The 26,744-nt window shown below is 37.6% G+C and overlaps 1 protein-coding gene across 12 annotated transcripts in view; it reads left to right on the top strand.

Moving 5' to 3' along the window:
* SLC4A10 (solute carrier family 4 member 10) overlaps positions 1-26,744 on the top strand; it is a 202,024-nt gene that overhangs the window by 84,054 nt on the left and 91,226 nt on the right. For 8 of the 12 annotated variants that reach the window (XR_015698617.1, XR_015698616.1, XR_015698615.1 and 5 more), the window contains exon 2: positions 15,908-15,989. Coding sequence is in view for 4 of the 12 variants with exons in the window: in XM_009461998.2 (XP_009460273.1) it covers positions 15,908-15,989 (82 nt within the window). In the remaining 8 variants the exon portion in view is untranslated. Of the gene's footprint in view, positions 1-12,874; positions 13,065-15,907; positions 15,990-26,744 lie in introns of all 12 variants that reach the window. The other 4 variants (XR_015698619.1, XR_015698618.1, XR_015698621.1 and 1 more) reach the window with 1 other exon arrangement.

Genomic DNA, 26,744 nt, shown 5'->3' with positions numbered 1-26,744 from the left:
CACTTGCTACTTTCCCCCCCGCTCTTATTTTTTTGGCAGATGAATAATAAACGGGCATGGACAGAGTGCTAGTTAAGCTAAACTGGTTGTTGCAGTGATTGTGAGGTGAATGGGCAGGCTTCCTGACTGCCCTCTACAAGTCAGATCCACTGCTAAAGGGAGAAGTGGGGACCTTTGCTTTTCCTGGTTCTCTCTTTTCCTCTCTATGAAAAATTCTTTAGTTTAAATGTAAGCTGTACAGGGAGATGCCGTTTCAGTCTTTAGTGGTCTTATAAAAGCTTTGGGCCTTTTTTGTTTGAAGGATAGACAAAGGTTCAAGGGAGATTTCAGTTCTGTTCTTCTAACTTCCTATTATTGCTTCTAGTCTCTTGTTGACTTTTTCTATGCTCTGTCCCAGTTTAAAATTCTGTTTCTAAGCAGAGGAAAGCTCTTATGATATGCACTTTTAAAAGTTGCAGTCTGTTGCAGTCCATGGCAATGCTATAGTTTAAAATAAAAATAATCTTGACTCTTATCTAGGTCCCATCCTGCTGGGTTCCCATTGACTACACAGGAGTTGTGCCAGGTGCAAGTTAATGTAGGATTTCACATACCTTTTGGGGACTGACATCTTTCTTTGTCATGAGCCAGTCTACTGAGAATTCCACCACTTGTAAATGGATTTGTAATCCTGATGGATTACAAGCCTGCTTCCTTGAGTTTTGAATTCTGCCATGTTTACATCAGGAGATGAAATTATACTACACCATAAATGTTTCAAGGAAAATAAAATTATTACACATAACTCTCAACCCTTTTCTAAGTGTTGGTGCCCCTTTGCTTTTTAAGTGTGCATATTTGTGACTTCAGTAGCATATCAGTGACAGGGAAGGAGTGAATTTCAATTCACTTCTGTTTTTTTTTTCTTTATTTTTTTGTTTTTCTTCTCAGGCAGATCAGCTCCTAGAGCTTTAATGTGTTAGCTGAAATCTGTGGTTCCCACATATAGCAGATCTGATTGCACCCTTATTTGGGGACCAAAAGCCCCGTGTAACTTCATGGGATAGATATGGTTTGAAATACGTTAGCTGGCCTCGTTCTGTTTACAGTCCATTGCTTTCAGAAATCTGCTTGAAAACAATCATTGGTAAAGTTAAGTATCAGACATATTAGCTGCAATGTTGGGCTTGGAAAAGAATAAGTAGGCTTAAAATAACAAAACAAGCTCCTTAAAATCCCCCAAACACTCCCTCCCCAAGAATCCAGACATCTGTATGTCCAAGGATGCAGAACACTTAACCAGTGATGTTATTTACTCTCTTGTGTACTATATCTTGAGAAGAATTAAGCAATCAGTATGCTATTCTGGCAAACGATCTATAAATACGATTAAAATTCCTGGGAGAATAGGGCTCAGATTAGTCCAGTTCTACATTACAAAAAATTTATTAGCATATGTTGGCACGAACTTCTAATATAGTTACAGAGTGTACAAGTATAAAATGCCTTGACCAATACTGCTTATATGGACTTGGCATGCAATACAAGTTTCAGTGGATTAAATCTTTTCCTAGTATAACTATGTCATAGCACATCATCCTTATCAACTAGCATTTTAAATCACCATATAATTCGTTAAAACAACTAATGTATGTCAGAGAGAGTATACGTAACAGCTTCAGGTAATGGAAGTTTCAGGATATATTGAAAGAGCAATAATCAGGATGGTACTGTTTCCTTTCTCTTGTTATTTTTGATTACTTTATTGGTGCTTGTTTATCTCTCTGCTTTGTGATGCTTTTCATGCTCTTATATCAACATCATGTCCAAATTACACTTGTTTTGATATTGTCTGTCCTGTCCTTCTTCCCTTAAATTACATCTGCCTCTGGTTCAGCCTCATCTCTGTGCCTTTCCTGTCACTTCCTTTTTTCCTTCAGGTGCAAAACTCCATCTCTTCCATCATCTGGTCTTCCTTTTATTTTTGGATGTTTCTGGAATGTTACTGGTCTCAAAGAACCTGGAGGTTGTCTTTTTACCTCTTGCTGTTCCCTCCAGCCCACAGAACTTTGTTCCCTTGTTTATTGACACTGCCTCATCTGTGGTCCTTTCTGTGGAGACTGTTACTCTGAATTTGGGTCAAAGAGGTTGGTACTTTCGTGCTCTTGTTCTTAAGCTCTGCCTGCTCTTACCTGCTCCTAGCTCGCTCTTTCTTTCCTCCCTCCCTCCCTCCCTCCCTCCCTCCCATGCACGCAACTACCTATTCCGATCTCTCTGACTTTGACTTGCCACTTTCTTCCATTCATAATTTCTCACACTTCTGTTTCCATATGGATAACCATCCAACTCTGTAGCTGCCTTGGTGCTATTGTTTCTCATTTGAATTGTATCCCATGTGCCGATTCGGCTACACACTTGAGTTGGTCTTCTCCTAAGCACTGGTTCGCTGAGTTCCTTTTCTGTGATAACTATTTGAACTTTTCTAACGTTTTTATTCTATCTCACTCCAAGAATGGGACTTTGTAAAACCTCTGTTTTGTCGATCTTGATGAGTTCTTTTCTGCTCTTATTTCCTTTATTCCTGTGTACTTTCCTCTATCAGCTTACCAGTTCCCTTCAGGTTCTATTTTTTTGTTCTGCTCATACACTTCCAAACCCTTCTGACAATTCATGGTCCTGGCTGACTCCCAGTATCCACTTTCTCAGTTTCTAATGCCATCTGCCATGCTTCAGATATACTGCTGACTATCTCTGGTGAAAATCTTTTGATTCTGCTGACTTTCTGTATTTCTTAATCTCTGGGATTTTTGTCATCTGAGTATCTTTGCTTGCAGTTTTGCCTATTCTGTATTTTTTATTAATTATATAGCCTTCCATTCAGCTTATCTATTCCCCCCTCTCTCCATGTGAACTTCTTAAAACTAACTAACCAACCAAGGTCAAATTTCAAGCTTCCTCCTTGTTTACTGAAACAGATATTAAGCTTTCGTTTTGTAGTCTTTGAACCTGTTCCAATGAACCTATCCCTGTCCCTATCCACCTTCTACTGTTCTGGTTTTTTCATTTCTGTTTCTCTCCTTGAATTCCTTCCCATACACAAGAAATATGGCTGAGTCTCTTAATATAAAAAAACCCAACACAAAGCAACCCTCAACTCAGAAGTTTCTGTTCACCAGATTAATGTCCTATCCCTAGACCCCCTTCATCTCCCCACTCCCTTAGTATGCTTTGTACAATTGTCTTCATTCTTGTCTTCTAATGCCTTTCTAGAACTGCTCACTTCTAGTTTCTGTCTTTAGCACTGAAATTTATTTCACTAATGTTCCACTTGACTTCTTCCTGGAGGAATTCCAGGCTAGTCCTTTATTCTCCTCCACTCCATCTGTCATCTCTCTGCGATGTTATGTTATAGTCTTCACTAAATTTTGTTGTTCTTAGACATTTGTCATTTTGTCCTTGTTGATTCTCTCTCTTTTCAGACTCGGTTTCTTATTGGGTGGGTCTTCCTCTCCCCCTCCTCCTCGTTCTGTATGTAGGTGTGTGTTTAGATCTTTCAGGAATCCATCCTCAGCCTTTGCATCCTCCTCCACACCTTATTTCAGATAATGTAGCCACAAGCATAATCTTTATGAACGCATCATTACTTTATTTTTTAGCGGTCTTTCCCCACTCCGGTTAAGCTCTACCCATCTCAGAAAATTTCCTTGGTCTTCAGTGGTCACCTGAATATAACGATTTCAGAAACAATTCCTGGGTTTTCTTTTCTCTCCTGATGTGCTGCTCTTGCTCTGTGCAGCTCTGAGGTTTGACACTTTCTGTTTGGCCCTGTAGCCGTAAATCAGATTGAAGGCCTGCTCGTCTCAACACTGTGACTGTTATGATCTCATCTGCCTGTCTGACTTTAATACTTACAGCTTTGCTTCACTTGATTACTGGTGTTAATATCATCTTGGCTTATGACTCTGCCTACATCACTTGCTCTTTGAAGTCTATTTACTCATCTTCTCAAATACAAACTTCTAGTCTTTCTTTTAAAAGCTTTACAACTTGCCTTCTCCTTTCCCTTCCAAGGGAGAGATTTTACCACGAAGTTCAATTTTGTGTTTGCTCTACTGGCAGTATCGGTTTTGATTTCCCAACTGCTGTTCATCTTACAGTTATTAGTGCACTTTCTCTTACTGTGCCCAATCATTGTTGAAGCTCCTCCTCAAAACTCCTTCTGTAGTCTATAAAGTTAAGGATAACCTGTTAATGACTGGGCAGGTGTGTTAGTTGTGCACATCTTATTATACTTAGGTTGCCAAGTATTCTTAACCTGAGGCTATTTATTGTTTGTATACCTAAAAGCTATAACGTAATAAACAGTCATTTATTTGAATTATAGACTATCACATCATGTATATATTTGCAGCATATATGTCAATGGAGCCCACAGACACTATTTTCTTTCTCCACACGTGTATGCATACATATTTAATAACAATGCTAGTTAAAGAAAAGGTAGGCAGAATTTGCAGGTGTAAGGAAGGATGCTGATAAGATCAAATACAGATCAAATACTTACATTGAGATCGTGCCAAGAAGAGGAGCCTATTGTACGAAGCCTGGTACAAACTTGTAATAAACGAAAGACTGATGAAGTAGCTTGCGTCATAATGTTTAAATCATAAATCACCACAAAAAAATCCATTCTTTAATGAAAGGAGATGGTGTTGTCTTGGCAAGGAAGGGTATGAAGAGCATCTGCTGGATATTATTTTTCATTGTTGTGTTTGTAATTGTTTTCACTTTAGAGCAGTACAGTGAAATACAAGTGATTAAAAAATTTCATTACTTGCTTTGTGCCAGTAGAACTTGATATCTAGTAATTTCTGCCATTTTCTCAAAATACTGAACACTGGGGACAGGTTCAGGAGGAGATGGAGTTTGAAAGGTGAAATTTAACATGATGCTAGCTATCTAGTGAATACATAAATAAACACGTAAATACTATGCCTGTGAGAAGGGTTGAAAGAAAATTTTGCTTTGGAAAAGTTTCTGTACCAAAACAGGAACGCAATCCTGACAGCCTTTCTATTTCAAATATCATTGCTACCACCACCAAAAAGACTCCCAAATTCCTAAAGTAGACAATAGTTAAAGGTTAGCTAATATCCTTCAAGGCTCTGATGGAGATCATTGTATCCTCCCTTGCTGTTCTCTACAGCTGCATATGGGTCTGTCAATTTAGTAACATTATGAGAAAACTGACAGTGAAAGTAATAATGCTCTTTTCTATCAATAAAATCCTTTCATATAGAAGCACTGGCAAAACATGTATAAACTGGTAATGCCGTGTTCACATTTACTTACTACTCTATAGTAATACTTGTCCCTTTTCCCTTCCAAAAGTTACGTTCTGTAATTTCAATGTAAAGCACACTGTTAAAGTCATATCAGTTGTTCCTAACTTTTAGCCTGTTTTTATTGTCAAATATCTTGACTAGTGTAGAACACAAGGTCATGGAAGTGATGATGTTTAAAGCTTCCAGATTACAGCAGGCAGGCAATTTGTACAAATCTAATTCTTAAATTTCTGAGAGGTAGGAAGACCAGTTGAACTACTGTTTATAATTCATACTTACCTTCGATTCTTTGGCAGCACATTTCAAATTCCTGGAGGTATATCTTGTGCGCTTGTGCCGGCTAGACTTTTAAACTATACAAATTCCTTGTTATCTAGTCCACTGTCATGATCACTTTCTCAATTTATTTTGAACGCGTCTTTGATATGAAAATTCTCTTTACAGTGCAGAATTTCATTCCCTGGGCAGAAGTGATGCACAAGTAACGTCAAACTTGGTATCTGAAATCTGTTTATTTGCCCTGTTATTTCTCAGAACACATTATCGGTTTCATTATCTCACTTATTTATTTTCTGCCTATCCTTTTTTTTCCCCCACTGCTTCTGCACAGTTTATGGCTTTTCTTAATCCCTGTGTGAATTAATTAGACTACCTGAACTTTCAGATAGTAGATCATATCATCAGTGGCTTGGAGGACATAATTTTTTTTTTTATCTTCTTTGTGAATAGAGTGGCTCCTAACTGTTTTCTCTGACATTGCCCTCCCTGGTCACCATAGCTTATTGATGACCTGAGACAGATAAAGAGTGAGAGCAAAGATAATCAGAATGTCATTGTCTAATTATGAGATGGAGAGTTTTTCTTGTCTTATGCTGTGACTACATAGACAGTGCAAACGGTCTCTTCATTTCCACTAGGGTAACTGTTCATTTGCATGCAGCAGAACATTTCTGGGTGATACAAATCTGTGTTTTTCAATCACATCAATTACAATTGCCTTGATAAGAAAGTCACTCATGACAACAAAATCATGTAGATCAACCTAAATCTTTGGAGGTGAAAAGTACTCGGTCACCACTTCTGGATTTCCTGCTGAAGTTACTCCCTGAAGATACAGATGATTTGGGAACTCTTCAGACTAAACTCTGCATTTGAATGTATACATTTTGGCCAAGAAAGACTTGTCAGTTGTCTTCAAGGAAGTTATTTACAAGTTTCAGTTTAAAAAACCCAAACAAACCAAACACAATCTTCTTTTCTCTTCTGGAGGATAATAGATCATATAGAAGACAACTGTGAAGGACCACAAGGAATCCAATTTAATCTTTGACCATATAACAGAAAACTGTATGGTATTCTAACTTAATTTTTTCCTGACAGTGGGTGACAAAAGGGCCATACTATTTTTTAACACTTCAGTTAGATTTGGTTCAGTCAGGCTACCTTCACTGCAAGTAGAGCAACAATATCACTAGTGTTGGCAGACTTATTTCAAAGGTTAGCGATGAGTTTGGCTACGTAGGAATGATCACACTCAATCAAACTAACAGTCTATCTAGTTTACTCTCCCGTCTCTCCAGAGAGTCCTAATCACTCTCCTAAGTCTCAACAATTTTCAGCCCACCTTCAGTGGCAGTCAGTCTACCTAAGATCTTGCTTATCCTGTGGAAGTGCCCGTTTCTTTGCATTGACTATTACAAAAGTTGATGGTGGTGTCATCTCTAGTTAAGGCAACTTCAGTTAGGTGCCAAAAGTTTTATGGAATTAATTTGAGTTTAGAATATCTCTGTCCTGGAACATCCTCTCTGCTGCCTTGATTAATACTTGGACTGTGCTTGTAGAGAGTGTTTGTTAAATGCAACTGAAAATTGTGGGTAAATCTGAGAAACAGAAGAATCACTGAGGATTATGTCGGTGTTTCTGAGAGAGGGAGTTAATTTATTATTGATCATGCTGGCTTGCAATGTCAAAAAAACCCGTGATGTTTTGAACTATGGTTGGCGTATATTTCTGCATAAAAGATGCACACTCCAGACTACGTAATTTTTGTGGCTGTAAAGGAAGAGAAAAAGTCCTCTCTCCTGTGTTGTAGCTATTGTTAAAACAGGTTCTGATAAGTTGGTCATGACCTCTTTTCTTCTTTGCACTTGCTGCTTCCACATGAGTAGCTGCTGCAAGAAGGCTGCCTTCTATGATTCTTCTCCCTGACCCTATTTCTACGTAGAGAAATCTGAAAACATGTCATCTTTTCTGAGGCTGAAAGTGGATCCTTTCAGATGGGAAGTATAGCCAACTTAAACCCCAATATATCCTACTGCTGATTAAGAAACTAGGAATTAACACCATTTACTTTTTTCCATTAGCTGCCCAGCTGCTAGTGTCCTGTTGCATAGTGTGCTAAACTCAGCACATTTAACTTCTAACTACACCTAAATAATGCTGTTGTCCTGGATCTATCCTCACCTGGCACTGGGCCAAGAGAGAGCCCAGACAAGCTAAAAGTAAATCTCGTTTGGGCTTTGGATAAAGTCTTCACATCGATCTTCATGCTCTTGGACTTCTCTGTTGTAGTTGGCATAGCCATTGCTATGAAAGCAAGAAAAGAGGATTTCAGCTAATGGGACTGTACTAGGGTGACATAAGACATTTGAATAATAACCACAGAGGAAAAAATAACCATGCCTCAGCTTGAAATCTGTGCTATTCTCGCCTCTATAACTTGTAAGTATTTGACAGTGTAGTAAAGAAAAACGTGAAGCAAAGGGAATAAAATTTCAGTCATACAGATGTGACCCAACTTCTACATCCCTTAACTAGCAGCAAGGAACACTGTCTTTTATTTATTCAGAGGTCTGGCTGAGACTAGCAATTGAATAAAGATTAGGTTACAAATCCAGCAGATGTGATACGATAGGAAGGAAGGGGAGAAGTTATGAGAATCTTAACACAACTGAAGATGTTCAGAGGAACAGAATAACCTAAGTGCCTTGTTCAGGTTTTGTAAGGTGCTCACATAATTTGGGCATTCCTGATAATTTTACTCCAAGGCATACAAAACATGGCAGGCACAGCCATAATTAAATGCAGGCGCTTAAACGAGGTACCAGAATCCAGAGAGAATTTAACAGTTGTTATTTCATTTTTATATCCAATGCTCTCCAACATTTAAGGTTTATCAAGCCTTTTGAGTGGGAATGTTGGTTGTTCCCCTTCCCTCTGTTTTGTTGCTGTGGCTATTAGTACAATCTTTTCTGGTGGGAGAGTGCAGACAGAGGAAGTGGGGCATCTAGGTACTGCAACAAATTAAGTTACTATTTTGCCTTTATTTTCTGCTTTATCTTCTTTAAATAGAAATCTTGTCTTCAGTTGGATAGGTGTATGAAGAATAGATGAAGTAACGTATTTGCCTTGCAAATGTAAGAAACGTATTGTTTCTACCTAAAATGGCTATTCTAAGAAATAAGATTCCTTATCAAATGATAAGAAAATATTTTAGCAATTATGCATTCATTTATGCATCAGCTCATAGTGGCTGTATTGTGCATAATGGTATATAACCAGCACAGGATGCTTCAGTGTAGATAAACACAGGAATTACGTGTATTAGTGAGCATTTACTTGTCTGTAAAACTGTCTTGTTTTATTCGTGTGTGCATTTTCTGCTTGTGTTTCATTTTGTTAAATTTATAGCAAGAGTATGTGCTTAGATTTAATGTCTGCAATGATTATGTTTATATGCTAGAGGAATTGCAATATTACATTAAACGTGAGCTTAGTCTTAGGTCAGTAGCAAATCAGTTCTTTGGAGCCAGTGCTGATTAGTGCAATTTTTAGCGGCATTGCAGAAGATGGTATTTCTTTATTGAGTCATGCTAAACAGTATCTTGGCTTTTGCTATAAAAAGAGAGAAGAGGGAAAAACAGACAGCGAAGGATGCTTTTATGCATATGACGTGCAGCCCTGGGGAAGATGCAAATCTGGAATGAAAACTAATTGCTTTCTACTTTGTTGCATAGCCCGAACTATGTGGAGGACAGCTGACCAAAAGGAGTATGTGCTTTATGTTAACTAGTAGTGATCACTGCAGAAAGCTGCCACAAAAGCAGTACAATTAAAGGGATGCTTTTAAAAATAATTCTTCAGACCTTACAGAACAGACCTTATTGCATTATAAATGTGTTTTGATGGGTCTTCCTTGATAGGTGGATAGAGGGGAAAAGGATGATATAGTAGCTAGTGGAATGGAAAAGCAATTATATTTCATCAAAACGATAAAATTCACTGTACTTTCCATCTCAAAAGATTGCTAAATATGATTATATGTAATATAAGCAATTAAAGACAGTAATATTCAAAAAGTCGTGTCCCCCCCTGTGCTTGTCTTCGGAAAGAGAAAAGAATTGTAGCATCTAAATTGTGGGCATACACATTGTGCATTAAATCAGTTTTGTGTGACTCTGTCTGCTCAAGGTCAGTTTAAAGGACAAGGCTAAACATGGCAGTCACCAGTGATTTGCCTCCTACAACAGGGAGGCATCCATCTACATGTAATAGCTTTTTAGCCATTTAGGTTAATTGTCTTTACAAGATATTTTCAATATGCTCTTGGCAGCTCCTGAGTTCAAATCGCTCGCTTTTCTATATCTTTAATAATGCCATCTTTATGAAATGTCAAGCTGAACTTAACCAAAATGATCTTAAAAATACAAATGTCGTGTAATGGGTCTGTGAGATAAATACAACACAAAGCGATAATGCTGGAATATCTTCAGACTGAGAAGGCAATCATGGTGTGTATGTGATGTCTGGATAAACGTTTAGCATTTCATTACAGACCATTTGAAAGCTGAATACAAAGGCCTATACCACTAACTTTATGATAAAATATATAAACTGAAATGAATATATTACAGAGTTCCACTTTTTAAGTAATTATTGATAATACAAAATAACTAAAATACTTTTATATTACAGCTTTCTATTGTTTATAGGAATGCAGTATTTAATGTTTTATGCTGACAGACGTTCCTTAGTTCCAGATGGCATTTGAGAATTATGTAGGTTGTCTAATCATCAATAAGTGGCTTATATGGAGAAGTAATTAATACCATGATTATTTTCCTTATGAGTCAGCAGGTGTGTCATATGCATAATTTCTAGTGCAGAAAAAATCAAAATGGCTTCTGCTCTGCTATATACTTTACAGAAAGGAAGATGCTGAGAAGGGATTCTTTTTGATTATGTTGTGACTTGTGCTGTGGGTGTATTCAGAATGTAATTAAAAAGGGAAAGAATTTTACCTGAAGGTTTAAAAACCCTGAAAAATTTTCTGGAACATTAATACTCTTTGTAGGTGATTTTAGCATTGTATTTCAAAGAAAAGCAATCATTCAGTTCATTGAAAACACTGACCAAATATCAGAGATGGAAAATAAAAGTGGCGAAGTATGAAGAAAATTAGATAGAAAGAAGGATTAAGAAAAGAAATAATTTCTAGTGTTCCATGTAAAATGAAAATTTTAGTGTTATCCATTTTGACATGCCTGTTCAAAATCTATTAGCACCAAATATCATACCAGTGGAGCAGAGTACCTACCAAGGGAAGGACAGTGAGACATAGTCATTGCAACTATTTAATGATTTCCTATTGTCCTAACAATTTCCTATTTCTTAATGTACATTTATTATTATACTGTTATTTCATTTACTGTAGTGATCAGCACAGATGACCTTCACTTAATGTTTGTGCAATATTCAGGTAGCTTTTATGATATATGCAGCAGTGTCTTTTAAGATCATGTATTGATTGTATTTACTTTTTTAGTAAATATATATAATAAATGTATAGATAACTTCAAATTGGTGTATTGTCACCTAGACTTTAATCTACCTTCTTGTCATCCAGAATGAGGAATATGTCCTAATTCCATCATCCAGAAATATACTGAAGTTCTACAAGCATATGTGTCTATGTTAGCACATACGTATTTAAAAATGTGTCATGTGCCTTTGTATGGGTCCACCTTTGAAAGGAGTTACTTCTCTCTTCTTCCCACTCAATCATCTACCACATGATGAAAGCGTAGGCAGTTTGTAAGGGCTATAACTAAAACCACCGGAAAACATCTGTCATAAAATGATGTTTCTCAGCTTTTCTAAATGTGTAGTTTCTCTGTTTGTTAAATTGTTCTGAGGTGTGGAAGGACAATGCACAGTTCTGGGAGGTGACAGGTTTAAGGATCAATGTCTTTGCAACACGTTATGAATTGCAGTTAGGGCTGTGTCATAGCTAAAGAGGGTCAATCTGGGAGGTTTTCCAGGAGGTCATTTATCTAGCTTTGGAATATCCTGGGTAGTGAGCTTTATCAGCACATGGGTGGAAAGGGCACTTAAGACGTTTGTTTTCAGTTTCTAAACCATAGGCCTCTCTATTCCTTCTAACCAATACACTTATCGTACCCAATTCCTGGCAACAGCTGCAGCCTCACTTGATACTCTGATAAGCAGGTTGTTGATCTAAGGGTTGAAAATCAGTACTCCTAGCGCTCATGGTGACCTTCATCCTTCACGACTGCATAGCAAGAAGTAGAAGCCAAATGTCTTTGAAGACAGTTTATTTCCTTTTAATTTTGTTCAACTTCAAATATATGTTTCACTGTTAAAACGTGTGGTTGTACTGTAAAAGATGCAGAGGATGACTCTACTGTCTGCTTTTCTATACTCACCATGGTGTTTAAGCTTCTAGAATGAAGAGACAAAAATAGTAACAACTGTATTTATAAGACTCTCTCATTAAAATAGATTTTTCCTGTGAAATATGTGCAACAGATGCTGCTGTGTGGTCATTTCAGCATTCATTTGGAAAATGTAAGAGGTGAAATCCTGGACTGAGTAGAGTTGCTGAGCCCTGGTCTCTAAGGAGCTTGTGGTTTCCAAGTGAAAGCCTCAGCTTTTTCTTACTCTTTTATCCCAGATATATTATTTCTTCTACTGTGTGTTTGCTGATATCTTATTGCTTTAGGGAAATAGTTTTGTGCCTACGTTTTAGGTAAACCATTGTGTGACAACTATATAAAACCATAAAATATTAACAAATATAATTAAAAAGAGAGAGAAATGTTAGGTTGTTTATAAATATATGACACGTTTATTGCACTCTGATTACAGCTTCACAGAAATATAATTTCACTGGCTTCTGTAGCATTGCTCTTGAATTAGTCCAACAGAAAGCGAGCCCAGTATATTTATTTTTATGTAAACTTTGTCCAGCTAAGTTGTCAAAGCTGTGCACTGTAAAACTATTACAAAGTATTAATATACGTTGGTTTGATGTCAAAAAGACATTTTATGCCTAAATGTTGATTTTTATCAATCTCTTGTTTCCTATCATCATCTCTTCACATGGGTAAACTGCGCACTTTCCTAAATCGAATGACCTAGCACTTCTGTAGTGCTTTACAGTTCTGAAATGCTGTGTTAATATTAATTACGGCACAGAGCAGCCCGGTAAGGAAGGTAGATAAGTAAGTATTATTATCCCTATTTTACAGATGGGGAAGCTGAGGCACAGAGATTAAGTGACTTTCCCAAGGCCAGACAGCAAGTCAGTGGCAGATCCAGGATTAGCGCTCGGGGACTTCCTGGATCCCTCTCCCATGCTTTAAGCAGTAGACCACAGTGTTCACTGGACTCAGCAAGCAACTCATTGCAATTATGGACAGTTCCAAGGACTCGTACCTGGTCAGTGTGTCCACACGTTTTTTTGCAGACTGCTGCAGTATGTCAATATGGTTTGAATACCTCAGTCCTAGCAGATTTGTGCACTATGTAAAATTTCCGACCTTCATCACTTTCAAATGGGGTGAAAGGAAGAAGCGGTAGAGTTCTGACATAAATATGGCATGGCTGTGAAAAACATTTAGTTTTCATGTCTTATTCTGATCTTCCTGAAACTGATGGGCAAAACTGCAGTAGATTCATGTCTTTGAGGATGTTAGTGTGGAGGTTGGTGGCTGCCTGGTACGTTAAAAGTCATCCAGAACATGAATTTTATCTTCCATGACTGTCTTATGGTTAGTCTTGCCTATACTTTCAGTTTCAAACTCTCACTTACTGCAATACTTAAAAACAATAATTTCATAGTTTTTCTGACATGCTAATAAAAAGCAGAGCATTACCGACTGAAGTTTCTAGTCTCTAGTCATCATGGGAAAGTGGAGCGCATCTGCCACTATTTTCACTTACATTGCGATAGTGCTTACATCCTAATGAGATTAAGACCTAATTGCACTAAACTACTAGTGAGCCCTTCCCTCCCTTCTCCCCTCCTCCAAGGAGGCAGTACAGGAATCACAGAAATTACTTCTAGATTAAATGCAGTGTGACTCTTGTACTGGTAAATGCAAGGTGGCTTTCATACTGCTCCCTGGGAAGTGAGAGTGTACAGTGCAAGGCCTGTTTAATTGGACTTTGCTCGGAGTTTGACAAGTGAATTGGCAGCAACACAATACTCCCAATTAAGCTGTTTTTCCTTGTAATATTAATGGAATAAACCCACTTCTGAGAATGAGGCAAGGCTGAGGCTTGCTGTGACATTACAGGAAGAGGAGGCAGGGAAGAAAAAGATTGCCAAAAGCTGAAAATTGAACACATGGGAAAGAAGTCAAAGTGTATGAGCATATTTTGATAAATATTAATGAATTAATTTGTATTTAGTTTACTTAGATGATCTGTAAAGGCTTTAAACTGTCCAGCAATTTAATATCTTCCCCATTGTAGAATTTCCCTTAACATTGCTTCCATAAGGCCTTTTCAGGATCAGTAAAATACTGATGGCTATGTCTTATGCTAGAATAGCACTACTTCTGATGTGGCTGTAATACTTGGCCTTTGGCATCCTGCCTAACCATTCACCCAGAGGCATGGCATCACGCCAGCGTGACAAACACACCCAGTTATGTCTAACTGCTTAAAATAATGCGTTCATTTTATCTAAGATGGTCAAATGGTTTGTGTGAAATTATACTACCCTGGTACATCTTATTAGATTATTAGCTAATTCTGAATTATTAAAAGACAAAACAGTTTCAATAGAAGGCCTTTTCTCATTGTCAGATTTTAGTTACATACTATTATCTGTGGGGAAGCTCTAATAAAGACACTGTAACACTCTCGGTCTCCCTTTCTTTAACAGCCCAGATGCTTGGTGCTCACACGTTCCTAGGATTTATCTATATAAAATAGCTACAGCATGGCAGCTATTTTTAAAAAAAGAGAGGAGCCTGAAACAAAAACTTATATCCAGAATGCACGACATCCAGCTCTAGATGTTAATCTTTTTGCCTGGGGCATCTGCTCTTTAAGGAGAGGTGCTCATGTAGTTTTAATTTCTTGTTACATTCTATTGCATTCTATATATAGATATATGTTTAGCATGCAATGCTTGTATTCAAATCCTCTTACTTCAGACTTCCATTAAGGTACCAATTTTATATATTGAAATCAAGCAGTTCTAGTTCTAATATCACTTACTGAAACCCTTCTACTAATGACCAGTAAATATATATTCATGATATATTAATTGATATTTCTGTATAATTGATCCTTTTTTCTTCATCATCATTTGCTGGAAACCACTCTAAATCATGTTGTGAAATACAGGCTGTATTTAGCAACTGTTTTTTTATAATCGGTGATGTCAAACTCATAGTGAAGCCAATATTTGCTTTAGCACAGCATCCAGTGCCCTGTTGCTGAACTCCCAAAAGATTTCTCTACTTAGGGAAATGTGATTTTTTTTCATGTCAGAAGTGACCAAAATCACTAATTTCTGTAGCTTTTTTAGCCTGAGCACAATACACTAATTCATCACACAGTGCAGTAGAGAATACAGTTAAAATGCATGTATGACTACAGTATAAAATTACACATGAAATATATGTTTCTGAGGAAGAATAGCTTTTCTGTTTTCTGGTATTAGTGTGTGCTGTCTGCCTTTATTGTAATTACAGCTTGGTGTTTTTAAAGAAAAGCAAAAGCTTTGCAATTTACCAGCAAGTGAAGCCAGTTTTCATGGTATTAAAGTTTTCTTTCTAATCATAATGTCACTGAGTATCATTCTCTAGCTTTGCCAAAGTATAAGGAGTGTTAGTGCTAATAATTTGGGAATTCTGCATGTAGCTCAGGATCCTTGTCTAAAGACAAAAATATATGTGCAGTCCCTTTCTTCAAGAGTACGAGAATAAAGCCGTCTCAACCAGACATTTCTTCTCTAATCTCTTTCATTGTCCTATTGACTCATGTTTTTCTTAGTTTCCAGTAACCAGGGTTTATTCATCATCTTGCAGGTTTTAACAGGAGAACTACTTCATGTCAAAGTTAGCTGTAATCATACCTCAACAAAAACTGATGCATAAGGAATAGATTTTAATAAGGAAAATTAAATTCTTAAAAACTTTTTTGTTCCTGAGTAAGAAGAGTAAATAGATAAATATTAAAAGCATCTTTGTTTCATAGTGCTATACAATCTTACCAGTAGTTTCCAAATGAGAAGCAACTTACCTGTCCTTTTTTCTGTTTTGCAGAGAAATGATGAAGAGGCTGTTGTGGATAGAGGGGGAACTCGCTCCATTCTCAAAACACATTTTGAAAAGGAAGATCTAGAAGGTGAGAGATTATTTCTCTGTGCATTACGTTGTCTCTGTCTTCTGAAAGTACTGAAATGCAATTCCAATGTGTAAACTTACTGATTTGAGCAGGGATGCAAAAGTGAACAAGAGAGTAGAATTTTAAAAGGAGAAATATTACTCATTTCTCACAGCGATACTCAGATACAGATGATGGTGGAAGGAGTTTCTTAGTTTTCAATGATCTATAATCAAGTCCTGTAGGCACACATGTGACTTTAGATAAGTCTTTCTACATTTAAGTTTCCAAATACGTAAATGCAAACAGGACTGATGATTTAGTACTTACAATGGCTACACTTGCTTTACAGTCCTCATGTAGTTGCCTAGCCACATCTTCAGCTGAACAGAAACATTCTGGAGTGTCACAGATTGGACAGATACTTGATAATATGTACTGCAGAAACCACCTAACATCACCACGTAGAAGAAAGTGAGGAGTTGTGAGAACTGTCTTATGATATTAGCCTAATAATTCAGATAGTCTCTGAAAGAATCTCATTTCAGTTTGTTTAGTGAATCCCAAACTTACTCTGGTTACTACTGTACTTACACTCTTGTATTGAGGTGTGTGACACCCCCCCCCAAGTCATAATTATTGGATGAAACTGAATTTCTGTTGCACGTATGATATCCCATCCCTGAGACTGGAACTTGCTGATTTTAATTGTTAGCTTCTTGCGGTGGGACATGGAAGGTTCATATCTTTGTCATACAGAGCCACAGGAACTAGCCAAAAAGAAATACTAAGATCCGGGGTGTATTTCGACATCTCACATCTGAAAAGTTACCTGCCTCAGGTCTAAAGAGAGGTATCTCCAGCAGTGCATGAACCTGAGCTCTCTAAATGCCTACCCTTCATCGTGGTGGTTTTTTTTTTTTTCCTGTTTCTCTCTGGTTGTATGAATTTTGCGTTCTCTGCTGGGGGATGGCCATATTGATGATTTCATGTGAATGTCAACATGATACACAGCAACTCCCTGTTGCTGCTTCCCTCAGCAGTGCCTCAAAAAGCATACATGGCTGCATTTTGAAAGGGGCCTGGCTGTGTTAGTCTGTATGAGGTAGTCTCTCACAGAAGAAAAAATGTCTCACAGTGTAGCATGTATGAGGTAGGTAGCGCTCTGCTCAGTCTGGGGCAAGTCTGAGCACATGCAAGGGTAGATCTCAGGTAAGACGTTTCCAGGGTGGCATTTAGGGTTTTGGTGTCTCCAGGGGTAAGTGGCTGCCAGTGGATCAGGCTGGCAATGACAATTTTGGACTTAGGCACGCAACCCCTTTTTTGAATCTCGCACTTAGTCTTCTGTAGTCTTCAGTCCCTTGATCACGTTCTTGAACAAAGTGAAGCTATTGTATCTGGTGTCCTTACAGAAACACCTGATAGAAGAATGGTGGCTCCCTGCCTTCCCTTTTCCATGATACTGACTCACAGAGTTTTTTGTGGGGTGAGCCTACCCCAAAAAATGACCTTTTGCTGAGTCATTTTACTGATGATGGTAAGGTAGCATTTTAAAAACAGACAGCTTTCTGGAGAATGACATCCTTAAGCTCAGTCACATGGGAAGACTCCAGTGTTAAGACAGTCAGAATTACTATGATGTTCCACATGTGACTACATGGAACCTAAAGCCTCATCTCAAAATTTGAACAAATATGTAATTTAAAAACGGTATTTCATGACTATTTTTCCCCACCATGTGTAGAGTTGCTCCTGTGAAATATCAGTGCAAATATTCTTTCAAAAATCTGCTCCTAGGATGTTATCAATAGATATTGGAACATGACAGTGACACCCCCCTGATCTTTCCATCAATTTAAATTGTTTAGAACACTGAAAAATTCTGTAGTTAGCCAATGAGTCTGCTTTTCTTTAAAATCACACTTCTTCATAATGTTCTAACAAAACAGTTATTCAATGTAGAATGCTTCACGATGCAGTTAGCTTTCTCAGATACATTTCGTGTCCATTCCAAGATCAGATCAGTGTGTCTTTAAATATATAACCACTGCATTCAGAAATACCGAGTGACATAAAAAGATTTGAAGAGATTCTAAATTTTAATATCCAGTTGCTGTTAATAGCATGTCCATTTGTTTCGCAGCACATGTAGGCCCTTTTCCATCTGGAAACAGTGGATGTGACTCACAAATGTCACTGTCTTATTCTTATTCAGTGTATGTTGTGTTGGGTTTTGCTGAAAACTTACCTTCTCCTAATGACATAACAACTACAAAATATAGAATTATATAATCAGGTGCTAATTGCATAGCTTAGTAAAAATCATATAAGTAATTAATATGTATTATGTAATTAGCTCTTTGACAGACATTTAATTGGGTTTATGTTTTAAAAATGTAAATAGCTAGTTAATGAATATTCTAGCAAAGACTAGTTTTGACAAGGTTTAAGTTTCAATAGCACCATATCAGGAACATTTCAAAAACTGCAATTCATATGAAAAACTAAAGGTTGTTTAAATCTGAAAATCAGTATTCAATTTCTTCTGTTTAAATGTTCAAATTGTATTTTGCTATTTTTTAATTTTAGACTGTCAGCATTCAAATGTCAAAAATACTGATTTAAATGTGTACTAAAGTTTCCATCTGAAATTTCTTGGCCCAGCAAATACTTGTATTTGCATATTTTGGGGCAGCCCTTGTGCAAATCTATTGCAAGTACGTATCTTGCTGAAAGCATGAAAATACCGTGATGATTAATGCTGCCTGGAAGAACATCCACAAGACCAGAATTTTGCCTCAGTCTCTCTAGATCAGTGTCTTCTTTCCCTGAGCAGTATAGTAAAAATCTGGGGAGACAGGACAGGAACTGGAGTACTTATGGGAACAGAAGAGATGTGGTGCTTGTCTTAGTGCCGGTAATGATACTTGCAATGTGTACTTCAAATTATATCTTTTTACTTAAGCTTTGTAGCGCTTCAGAGGTGGATTGTTTGCAGAGCTTTGGCATTCAGATTTTCAGCATGAATGATTTTTCCACGTAATTCATTTTTCCTGAGTTGTAAGGTCAAGATCAGTCACCAGTACTGAACAGGTCATTTGTCTGACTGTTGCATTAATGAAGGGACAGAGAAAGCACTTCTAAAAGCAAAACAAGAAGCCTGTCTCCCCCGGTTATAATCACATACGTTGCATGTTATCTTTCAATGTGTGTACAGACAGAATTCCTACTGAAATAAATATGCTTTTATTTTTGTCAGTGGTGGAATTCCTAAATGAGAATTGGGCACTCATTCTGGATACTAAAGTACTTAATTGCAAAAGGACAGGTTGTACATGTACCCGTACTGGGAGCAGGTAGGCAAGTTTTCATAAACAGATGTGTACATCAACAAACAGTTGCACTCAAACAGCTTACCTCCCTGTTGTTGTCTCTGGCTGTCTGCCATGCCTTCAACGCATGTTCAGTAGTAACAGTTTTCTGACAAAATGGATATACCTATTTTTTCTCTCATAGATTAAAAATACTTGGATTGATCTGTACGTGTCTGGAGATCTCAGATTCTCTCAGATCGTGTGCTGAGACCTTTGGACTATACAGAATATGCAAAAGGATTGGTACTAAGTGCAGTCTGACTAAGGTCTTTTGCTTATGCCCACCGTATCAGCTGAGAGTGAAAATGACTGTTCCATGGCTGTCCTTGCTAGAGGTGGTCAGCTGCCAGATCCTGGATTTTTGTGGCAGGATTTCAGAACTGCTGTGAGTATTACTGTGGCCTGGTTTGGGAAGCAGCTTCAATAGGGAGATGGCTGGAGATAGGATTGTTAGGTGGAGGTCCAGGCATGAATCAGGGATGAATTCTGGTTCTGTTGGAGGAAATTGCAAAATGATCCTTGATTCAGAGAAGTCAAGATTTTGCTTAAGCTTTTTGTGTTTCATACGTCTTATCTGCCTAGGTGGTGTGGGAAAAATTTGTCTCATGGGAAATGAAGTTTGCCGTCTTTCATGTCTCTCAGGACACACAAGACACTGTATCCAATATATAAATCACTGTACATCAGAATATGCATTCTGACGCTTTTGACAGAATTTAGATTATGGGGACTGATTACTGAAAGTCACAAAAGACTTCAAGCTAAATTACGAAATAAACATCACTAGTACAACACTGAATATGATGCAGAAGCTGGGGATTTAAACTTAATAAACCAAAAATTAATTTGAAATGTTAGTGTGCTTGTAGAGATATTTCATATTTAACAACCTGCGTGAAGATTAATGTTGATAGTAGATGTCCTGCTGACCAAAAAAAGAGAAATCCCAGAGTATTTAATTATTCTCTTTTAAAAATGGTTATTTTAGTTATTATTTCTTTTTTAGATTTGTTCTAGCTTGTGACAGTAATTTAAAGAATATTTTAATGAAATTTTGATTATATACAGTTAGGGTTAATGTATGAAAAACTCATTGTGATTGAACTCTAATCTCCATATGTTATTTAGAAAAAATCTGAGTGGCTCCAGATATTGAAGTAGGCTTTTATTCTCAGAGACTGGACATTTTTTATAGAAATAACATAATAGTGGACCTGTCTGCCACTGACATTATTTACCTGAAAATTAATAGGACCTAGCAGATCACAGGACTGAAAAAACATAAATCTTGTTAACCTGCTGGCCTTGATTCAGCCTTACCTCCACGTAGAAGCAAGTCAGCTACTAATTCTGCTTGGCCAGACAGGAACATCGACCAAGGTCTCCCCTCCCTTTGGCTGCCAGGATGCTACAGCCTGTTGCAAATAATTTGTTACCCTGTCAGTAAAGATCCCCTATTCCAAGCTTCCTTGCCTCTGCTTCCCTTGGGTGCCCCCTTCAATCCTGATGTTCGCTGTGACCTGCCTCATGCTCCTTGTGGCAATGTTCATTAGACTTAGAGGGACAGAATGTAAGTTGTGGAAGTAAAGAGCTGGAGAGAGATTTGGGTTAGTCTATGCCTGTAATGTCAGATGTGGTTGTGTAGCTGTAGGTCTCTACAAAAAGTCTCTTAAAAAGAGCCATTCTGGCTTTACAAGCACAGAATTCTTTCATTTTGTTGCCTACCAGGTATTAGGTGCTCTAGCTTGTTCCATTTGTCATTTCTAAGGCACATCTTTCTGTAGTGTAGTGTCATCTAGTTTTGTCTCCTTTTTCCCATGTGTCTCAGTATTCCTTGAGAGCTCTCTCACTTTTCTCCTGAGCTGTGCTTGCACTTTTGCCTTGGCAATCGGCTGGCTTGATCCCTTTGCATGGCTCTCTTGTCCCTTCCCAAGGTGTTCCCATGTTTGTGGGAAGGGGGTTGACCTTGAAGATTCATGAGTAACTGCAGAACATTTTCACAAAACCTCTTTGAAAGTTCATATGAAGAATAATGAAATTATGAAAGCAAACAAGTTATCACATAGCGTTAGCTGAAGGCCACAGTCTTTTGCTGATCATAAGCTTTGGGTTTTGAAGTTTGACTTTGCTCTGAGTTTCACTGACAAGAACTGTTTCAATATTTGTGGGGACTAATATTTCAAAATATTTCACCTTGTGAAATTCTCATAAATTAAATTGGCATAAACCAACCAGCCATTATTGGTGAAAGCTGCTTGCAGCATCAGAAGACAGAAACATTCAGTTTTTAACATACAGTTGTGCTAGCACTGAGTTTGCATTTTTTTTGCTTGTTGCTAATTTAGAAATATAGGTTAAATTCTTCCCTCCGATAACCACAGCTTCACTTTCCATCAGTGGAGAGTGTGTGTGTGTCTGAGAGGGTCCTTTTACATTCTGTGTCTGCTGACCTTTTTTTTTTTCTGTTGTCTGGCAAGGTCTGAGACCTGATCCCTTGCTAGGACTGTGCACACGCCACCTCTGGACTCCTCTGGGGCAATGTAGGGAAATAGGGAACGAACATAAGTGCAGTTAAAAAGACTTTTTAGCCCAGCCACAACTTGGAACAATGTTTTGTTAAAAGGACAGATTTGTTGGGAGGGCAGCAATTGATCGGGGCTCTTCACAACGTCCTTAATTTTAATGACTTCAGTGAGATGCTCTTACCCTCCATATTCAGTATGTCCTTAATGCTTTCTTGGGCCAGGGATATTGTTTTAATTTTTTTCTATATAATTTCTGTTGTACTTTTACCTAGAACATAAGTTACAGGTATGATCTAAAAAATTTGTGAAGGCTTTCTGGTCAGTTCCTCCAAATTATAGCATGGCAAAAAGGTGAAAAATGTCCCTTGAACAAACCATAACCACAAACAGCAATGTAAACTGTTGGTTTACGAAGCATTGCTCTTGTCCTTTCTGCTTTCTCTTTAGCTCTGCCTCCCTGCTGCACTACAGCACCACAGTAATGAATCATGAGTCATGTACTCTCTACTCCTACACAATTCACCATAATCACTTTTTCTCCTATAAGGAAAAAGGCAATTTTTTTAACTCTACATGGGCTGCTGGTTTTCTGTCTCTACCTCACTGTTCATTTTTGAGAGGATGGAAAATTGCATTTGTTTCAGCTCTAGCTGGCGATACATAAAGGAGGCTTCAAGGCACTGAGTGTTTTCCAGAGGAGGGAGAAACCCCTCCAGTCCTGCTGAGGTCAGCAGTCAGTTGAGACTTGGCTCGAACCGCTGGCAAAATAGTCTCTCTCAAGGCATCTTGACTTTGCAGTGTATTTCCTTAGTAGGTCACAGAAGCCTGCCTTTGCTCTTTCTGGAGATGTTTCAAGGCCCATCTGTTCCCTTATCTGCCCCCCATCCATCATGCCCATGAGCAGGGATCTGAAAACCTTGGTCTCAGCCGATGCCTAAGGCGGATTCAGATAATTCCGGGTGGAAGGCAGCGTAGGCAGATGTATCACGAGCACTTGGCACTCATGGATGTTCAGATCCAGGACAGTCACTTTTTATGCAATGGGCACCAACTTGGCTGGTTCACTAAAGAGCTCTTAAAGTACCCGCTTGAGTCTCACAATGCCTGGTGTAACACGGAGGCCTGTGGAGCGTCTACTGATGGGGAAGTGGGGAAGTGAACGTTCCTCGTGTGTGCGTTCTTCCTTCCAAATGGGTGTATGTTTTCTGTGTTAAGATTCTGTTTGGAAGGTGAATGGGAGGCGCTGGGGCAAAAATATCTGTACTCTGAGCGTTGCATAAAAAGATGTTAATTTCTCTAAATGAAGGGAAACGTTTACAATTTCTTTCTCTCCATTTTCCCTTGCAATGTCACATCCATTCCAACAATTGTCATGGGATTTCCAGAAGTTCCTAAGTTAAGTTGTCAAGCACCATAAATTATAATGGGTTATGTGGTTTGAAAGCTTTAGAAATCCCACTACATTTCTTTTCCTTTCCATTTATTTAATGAATAAGATAGGTAGCTAGCTTCTGTTTGAAAGACCCAGAATGCCAGGTTCTGAAAACCATTTTTAGATGTTACATCTGTCATTTTCAAGGGCTATGCAGAAAATGTTTACTTTTCTGAGGTTGCCTTTTTAGATGGTTAATTTGCAATTGAGTTCTTAAAATAAAATTTAGGTGTAAGGAAGAATTTCTTATTTGGAATACAGTAACCCCAAACAACCCTTCTACTTAGATTTTATTCTGAGAACGTCTCTGCAAGATGTATTCATATTAATAATGTATATTTCATACCTGTCTTTTCTAGGGCAAAGAATTCATAGCTCCGCAAAGTGCAGATATTTACAGCACAATACACTCTTTCTTCAAAAGTTTAGGGGAAATCCTGATTTTTATATATGCTTATATGTATTTTCATCTGTCTGAAAATTAAATACAATTATCAGGATACCTTTTAAATCTTTTATTTTTTATAATATAATTTGGATTTATTAATGTAATCCTGTAAAAATTAAAAAGAACGCTGTATAACAAGGGTCATTATTTCATTAATCCCCAAAATATTTTTACTTAAGGAGTGTTTTAATGCTTTGAAGGTAAACCACAAGGGGCCAAAGCCTGTTATGCTATAAATGCATAGATTTGAACTAAATTTATATTCTGGGTTTTGTTCCCCAGCTATGTGCAGTTTGATTAAGAATAGTCTTTTTTTAAAAACAATATTTATACATTTTAACGGCGGACTTGTAGCAATGTATAAAGGTGACATTGCAGAGCACATCAATTCAGTGTATTGCATTCTTTAATAAGCTTTCAGATTGTAAATTATCTTTGTACATTAATGTATTTTTCTCAGAGGTTCAGTTTTTAAAAATTATTCATTCCTAAATCCTAATACTGAAAATATTTATGTAGGTGCTTATGTTTAGCTTTCCTAGTGGCACATCTGGAATAAATCAACATTTTAGTTCAGAGCGTGTTTTTGCAGGAACAAAATCATAGTGGTTCCATGATAAAACTCTATTGATGCTAATGTAAGGTTAGTTGAAAAAGCTCAGGAAGACCAGTTAAATCCTATGGCTCACTGATATCTAAATTAATGTCGATTTTAAAAATTAAAACATAAATTAAATGTAACATAAACCATGGAGAGGAATAAACCTCTCTCAGCACAGACATTTTTTCATTTATTTTGAAGTTAGAATTAGCAGGAGAAATCCTTTTTGAGCTATTAGATGTACGTTTTTTTTCTGAGAAAGGACAATAGGCCAAACTCTTAAGTGCGTCCAGAACCACAAATCTGCATGTGTGTGCCTGAGTGCATTTTATCTGTGTATGTTTCATGGACCTCATTACGTGAGGCTATCTGTGCATGCCTGCCCAAAATACCTTACAACGTATCCACCATAGTCCTTGGCTGAGAGGTACAGAATCAAGAAATGTTTTATGTATGATTTTTCCTGTTACAGGATGGTTCCTCGGAAGAGGGGAGAAGCAAACCAAACTAACTGACTAAATACAGTAATAATAAAATAAACTGTAATTGACCACTTTGGCTGTTAACATTTTTTGCAAGAAAACACAACCACTGGAAAAATACAATTGAAAAAACCTGTTTTGTAAACATGGAACAAAATGTAAAACATTAATCCATTTGTAGATATTTGACTAACAACTTTAGCCCTTTCTCAGGTGATGGGACTCTACAGCACATGGTGCACAGTGCAGGTGATAAAACAGTCCAAAAGTGATGCCCAGCATGGTATTTTTGAAGACTTGACTATAAAGAGTTATAAATCCATTGTTTGTTATGCTCACCTCTTAAAACCATGTGTAAATTCAGCGTGAGAATGGTTGTTAGGTTGTGCCTGATGTCAACAGTAGGTACCCTGATGTAACTTCCAGTTGTTATCGTTTCCCATACTTTAGTGCCTTTGTAGCCTTGCCTAAAGAATGAGAAATTATGATCTAATTGAGCAAGGCGCTGTGTAAACATACAGCAGAGCAGAATTATTTTACAATATTTAAGCAATATTCAGGCATTTTTAGATGGCATCCTGATGAAGTAAATAATAAAACACACAAAAAAGCTCTTAAAGAGAAATGAAAGAAATGCCCTTATACAATTAGTTATAAATTATAAGGAACAAATCTGAATCCTATTGGATATCCTGCAATTGACTTCAGCCAAATTGAAATTATAGATGTTCTTTCTTTGGAAAGCTTAGTCAGTTTAACCGAGATCTTATAATAAATATAGTGCTGAAGGTATAAAAATGTCTGTAAGTTTTTGCATTTTTGGGGAGGAAATGTGCTTCCATTGGTGTCACTTGGAATTTTACCGTTGATGTCAGTGATGTTCAGGAGCTATCCGCAACCTGTATTTGTGTTACGCTGGGTCAGAAATCTTCTAATGACTGCTTTTATGCACAGCATTAAAATGACAGAGTCTAGCTGATTCTTGGGACTTGCTTATGGCAATGGGAATAAAAGCAAATCCTCTTTAGATCCTCTCGAAATGCAGAATTTTTGGAAAAATGTTGTTTTGGAAAAATACCTGTTTTAGAATTGTGGCGTAAAGGTTCATTTGGTATTTCTGTTAGAAGTTTTATTTTAAGCAGAGTTCTTGTTTATTGTCACCTTCAAATTATTATCACGTTCAAATAATGTAAGTCTTTGGGGGGGGGGGGCGGGAGGAATCTGTTGAAGAACTTCATTGGAACAGGGGTGGATGCTCCTCTCCAGAGTAAGGCAGCAAGAAATTGTCTGTCAGAGAAAGCGTGGTGGTTCTGCCCTGCTCTGTCCTGGAGACTGCAGGGGGGCCCCCTGGTTGATGTTCTGGCCTTGGGAAATTTACAGAGCTCTCTGGAAACTCTTCTTTAGTAATGTCTCAGTCTACTTGTACAGGAAAAAGTACTTCACATTCTGGGCGCTAGTTTATAATGTTTACCATCAAAAGGTTACTTGAAGTAAGGTCATTTTGCTCATTGGATTACTTTTATCTTTCCTTTTTTCCCCCTGCTTCTATCATTCACTGTCATTTTGCCAGCCATTTAGAATTCATTAATTTTTCTTCTCTTCCCAGCTGGTCTTTTTTTGCTCCACAGTTGTGCTCTTTTAATAAACCACAACTTCTTAACTCTTCTATCAGATTTTTTACTTTCGCATTTTGCTCTATCGTTTTTCCATAGAAAACAAATCCTTTTCGCCTGTCACTTTCTTTTTTTTCCTCTTATTTGCCTGAACCCTGTTACAAGGACCTAGATTCCTCTCTATGATTGAAATTATGCCTTGGTAGAACTCTGTTGGCCTCAGTAGGTTCACACGGAATAAAATCCATTTTGCTTTTTCCTGGTTATCCATTTCAGTTTCCAGGTTCCTGTTTTCTTTTCA

Source organism: Nipponia nippon, unplaced genomic scaffold (genome assembly GCF_047370975.1).
Source record: "Nipponia nippon isolate SJK-2023a ecotype South Korea unplaced genomic scaffold, ASM4737097v1 scaffold_5, whole genome shotgun sequence".
Lineage (NCBI taxonomy): Eukaryota > Metazoa > Chordata > Aves > Pelecaniformes > Threskiornithidae > Nipponia > Nipponia nippon.
This window is presented reverse-complemented; position numbering and strand designations above follow the sequence as displayed.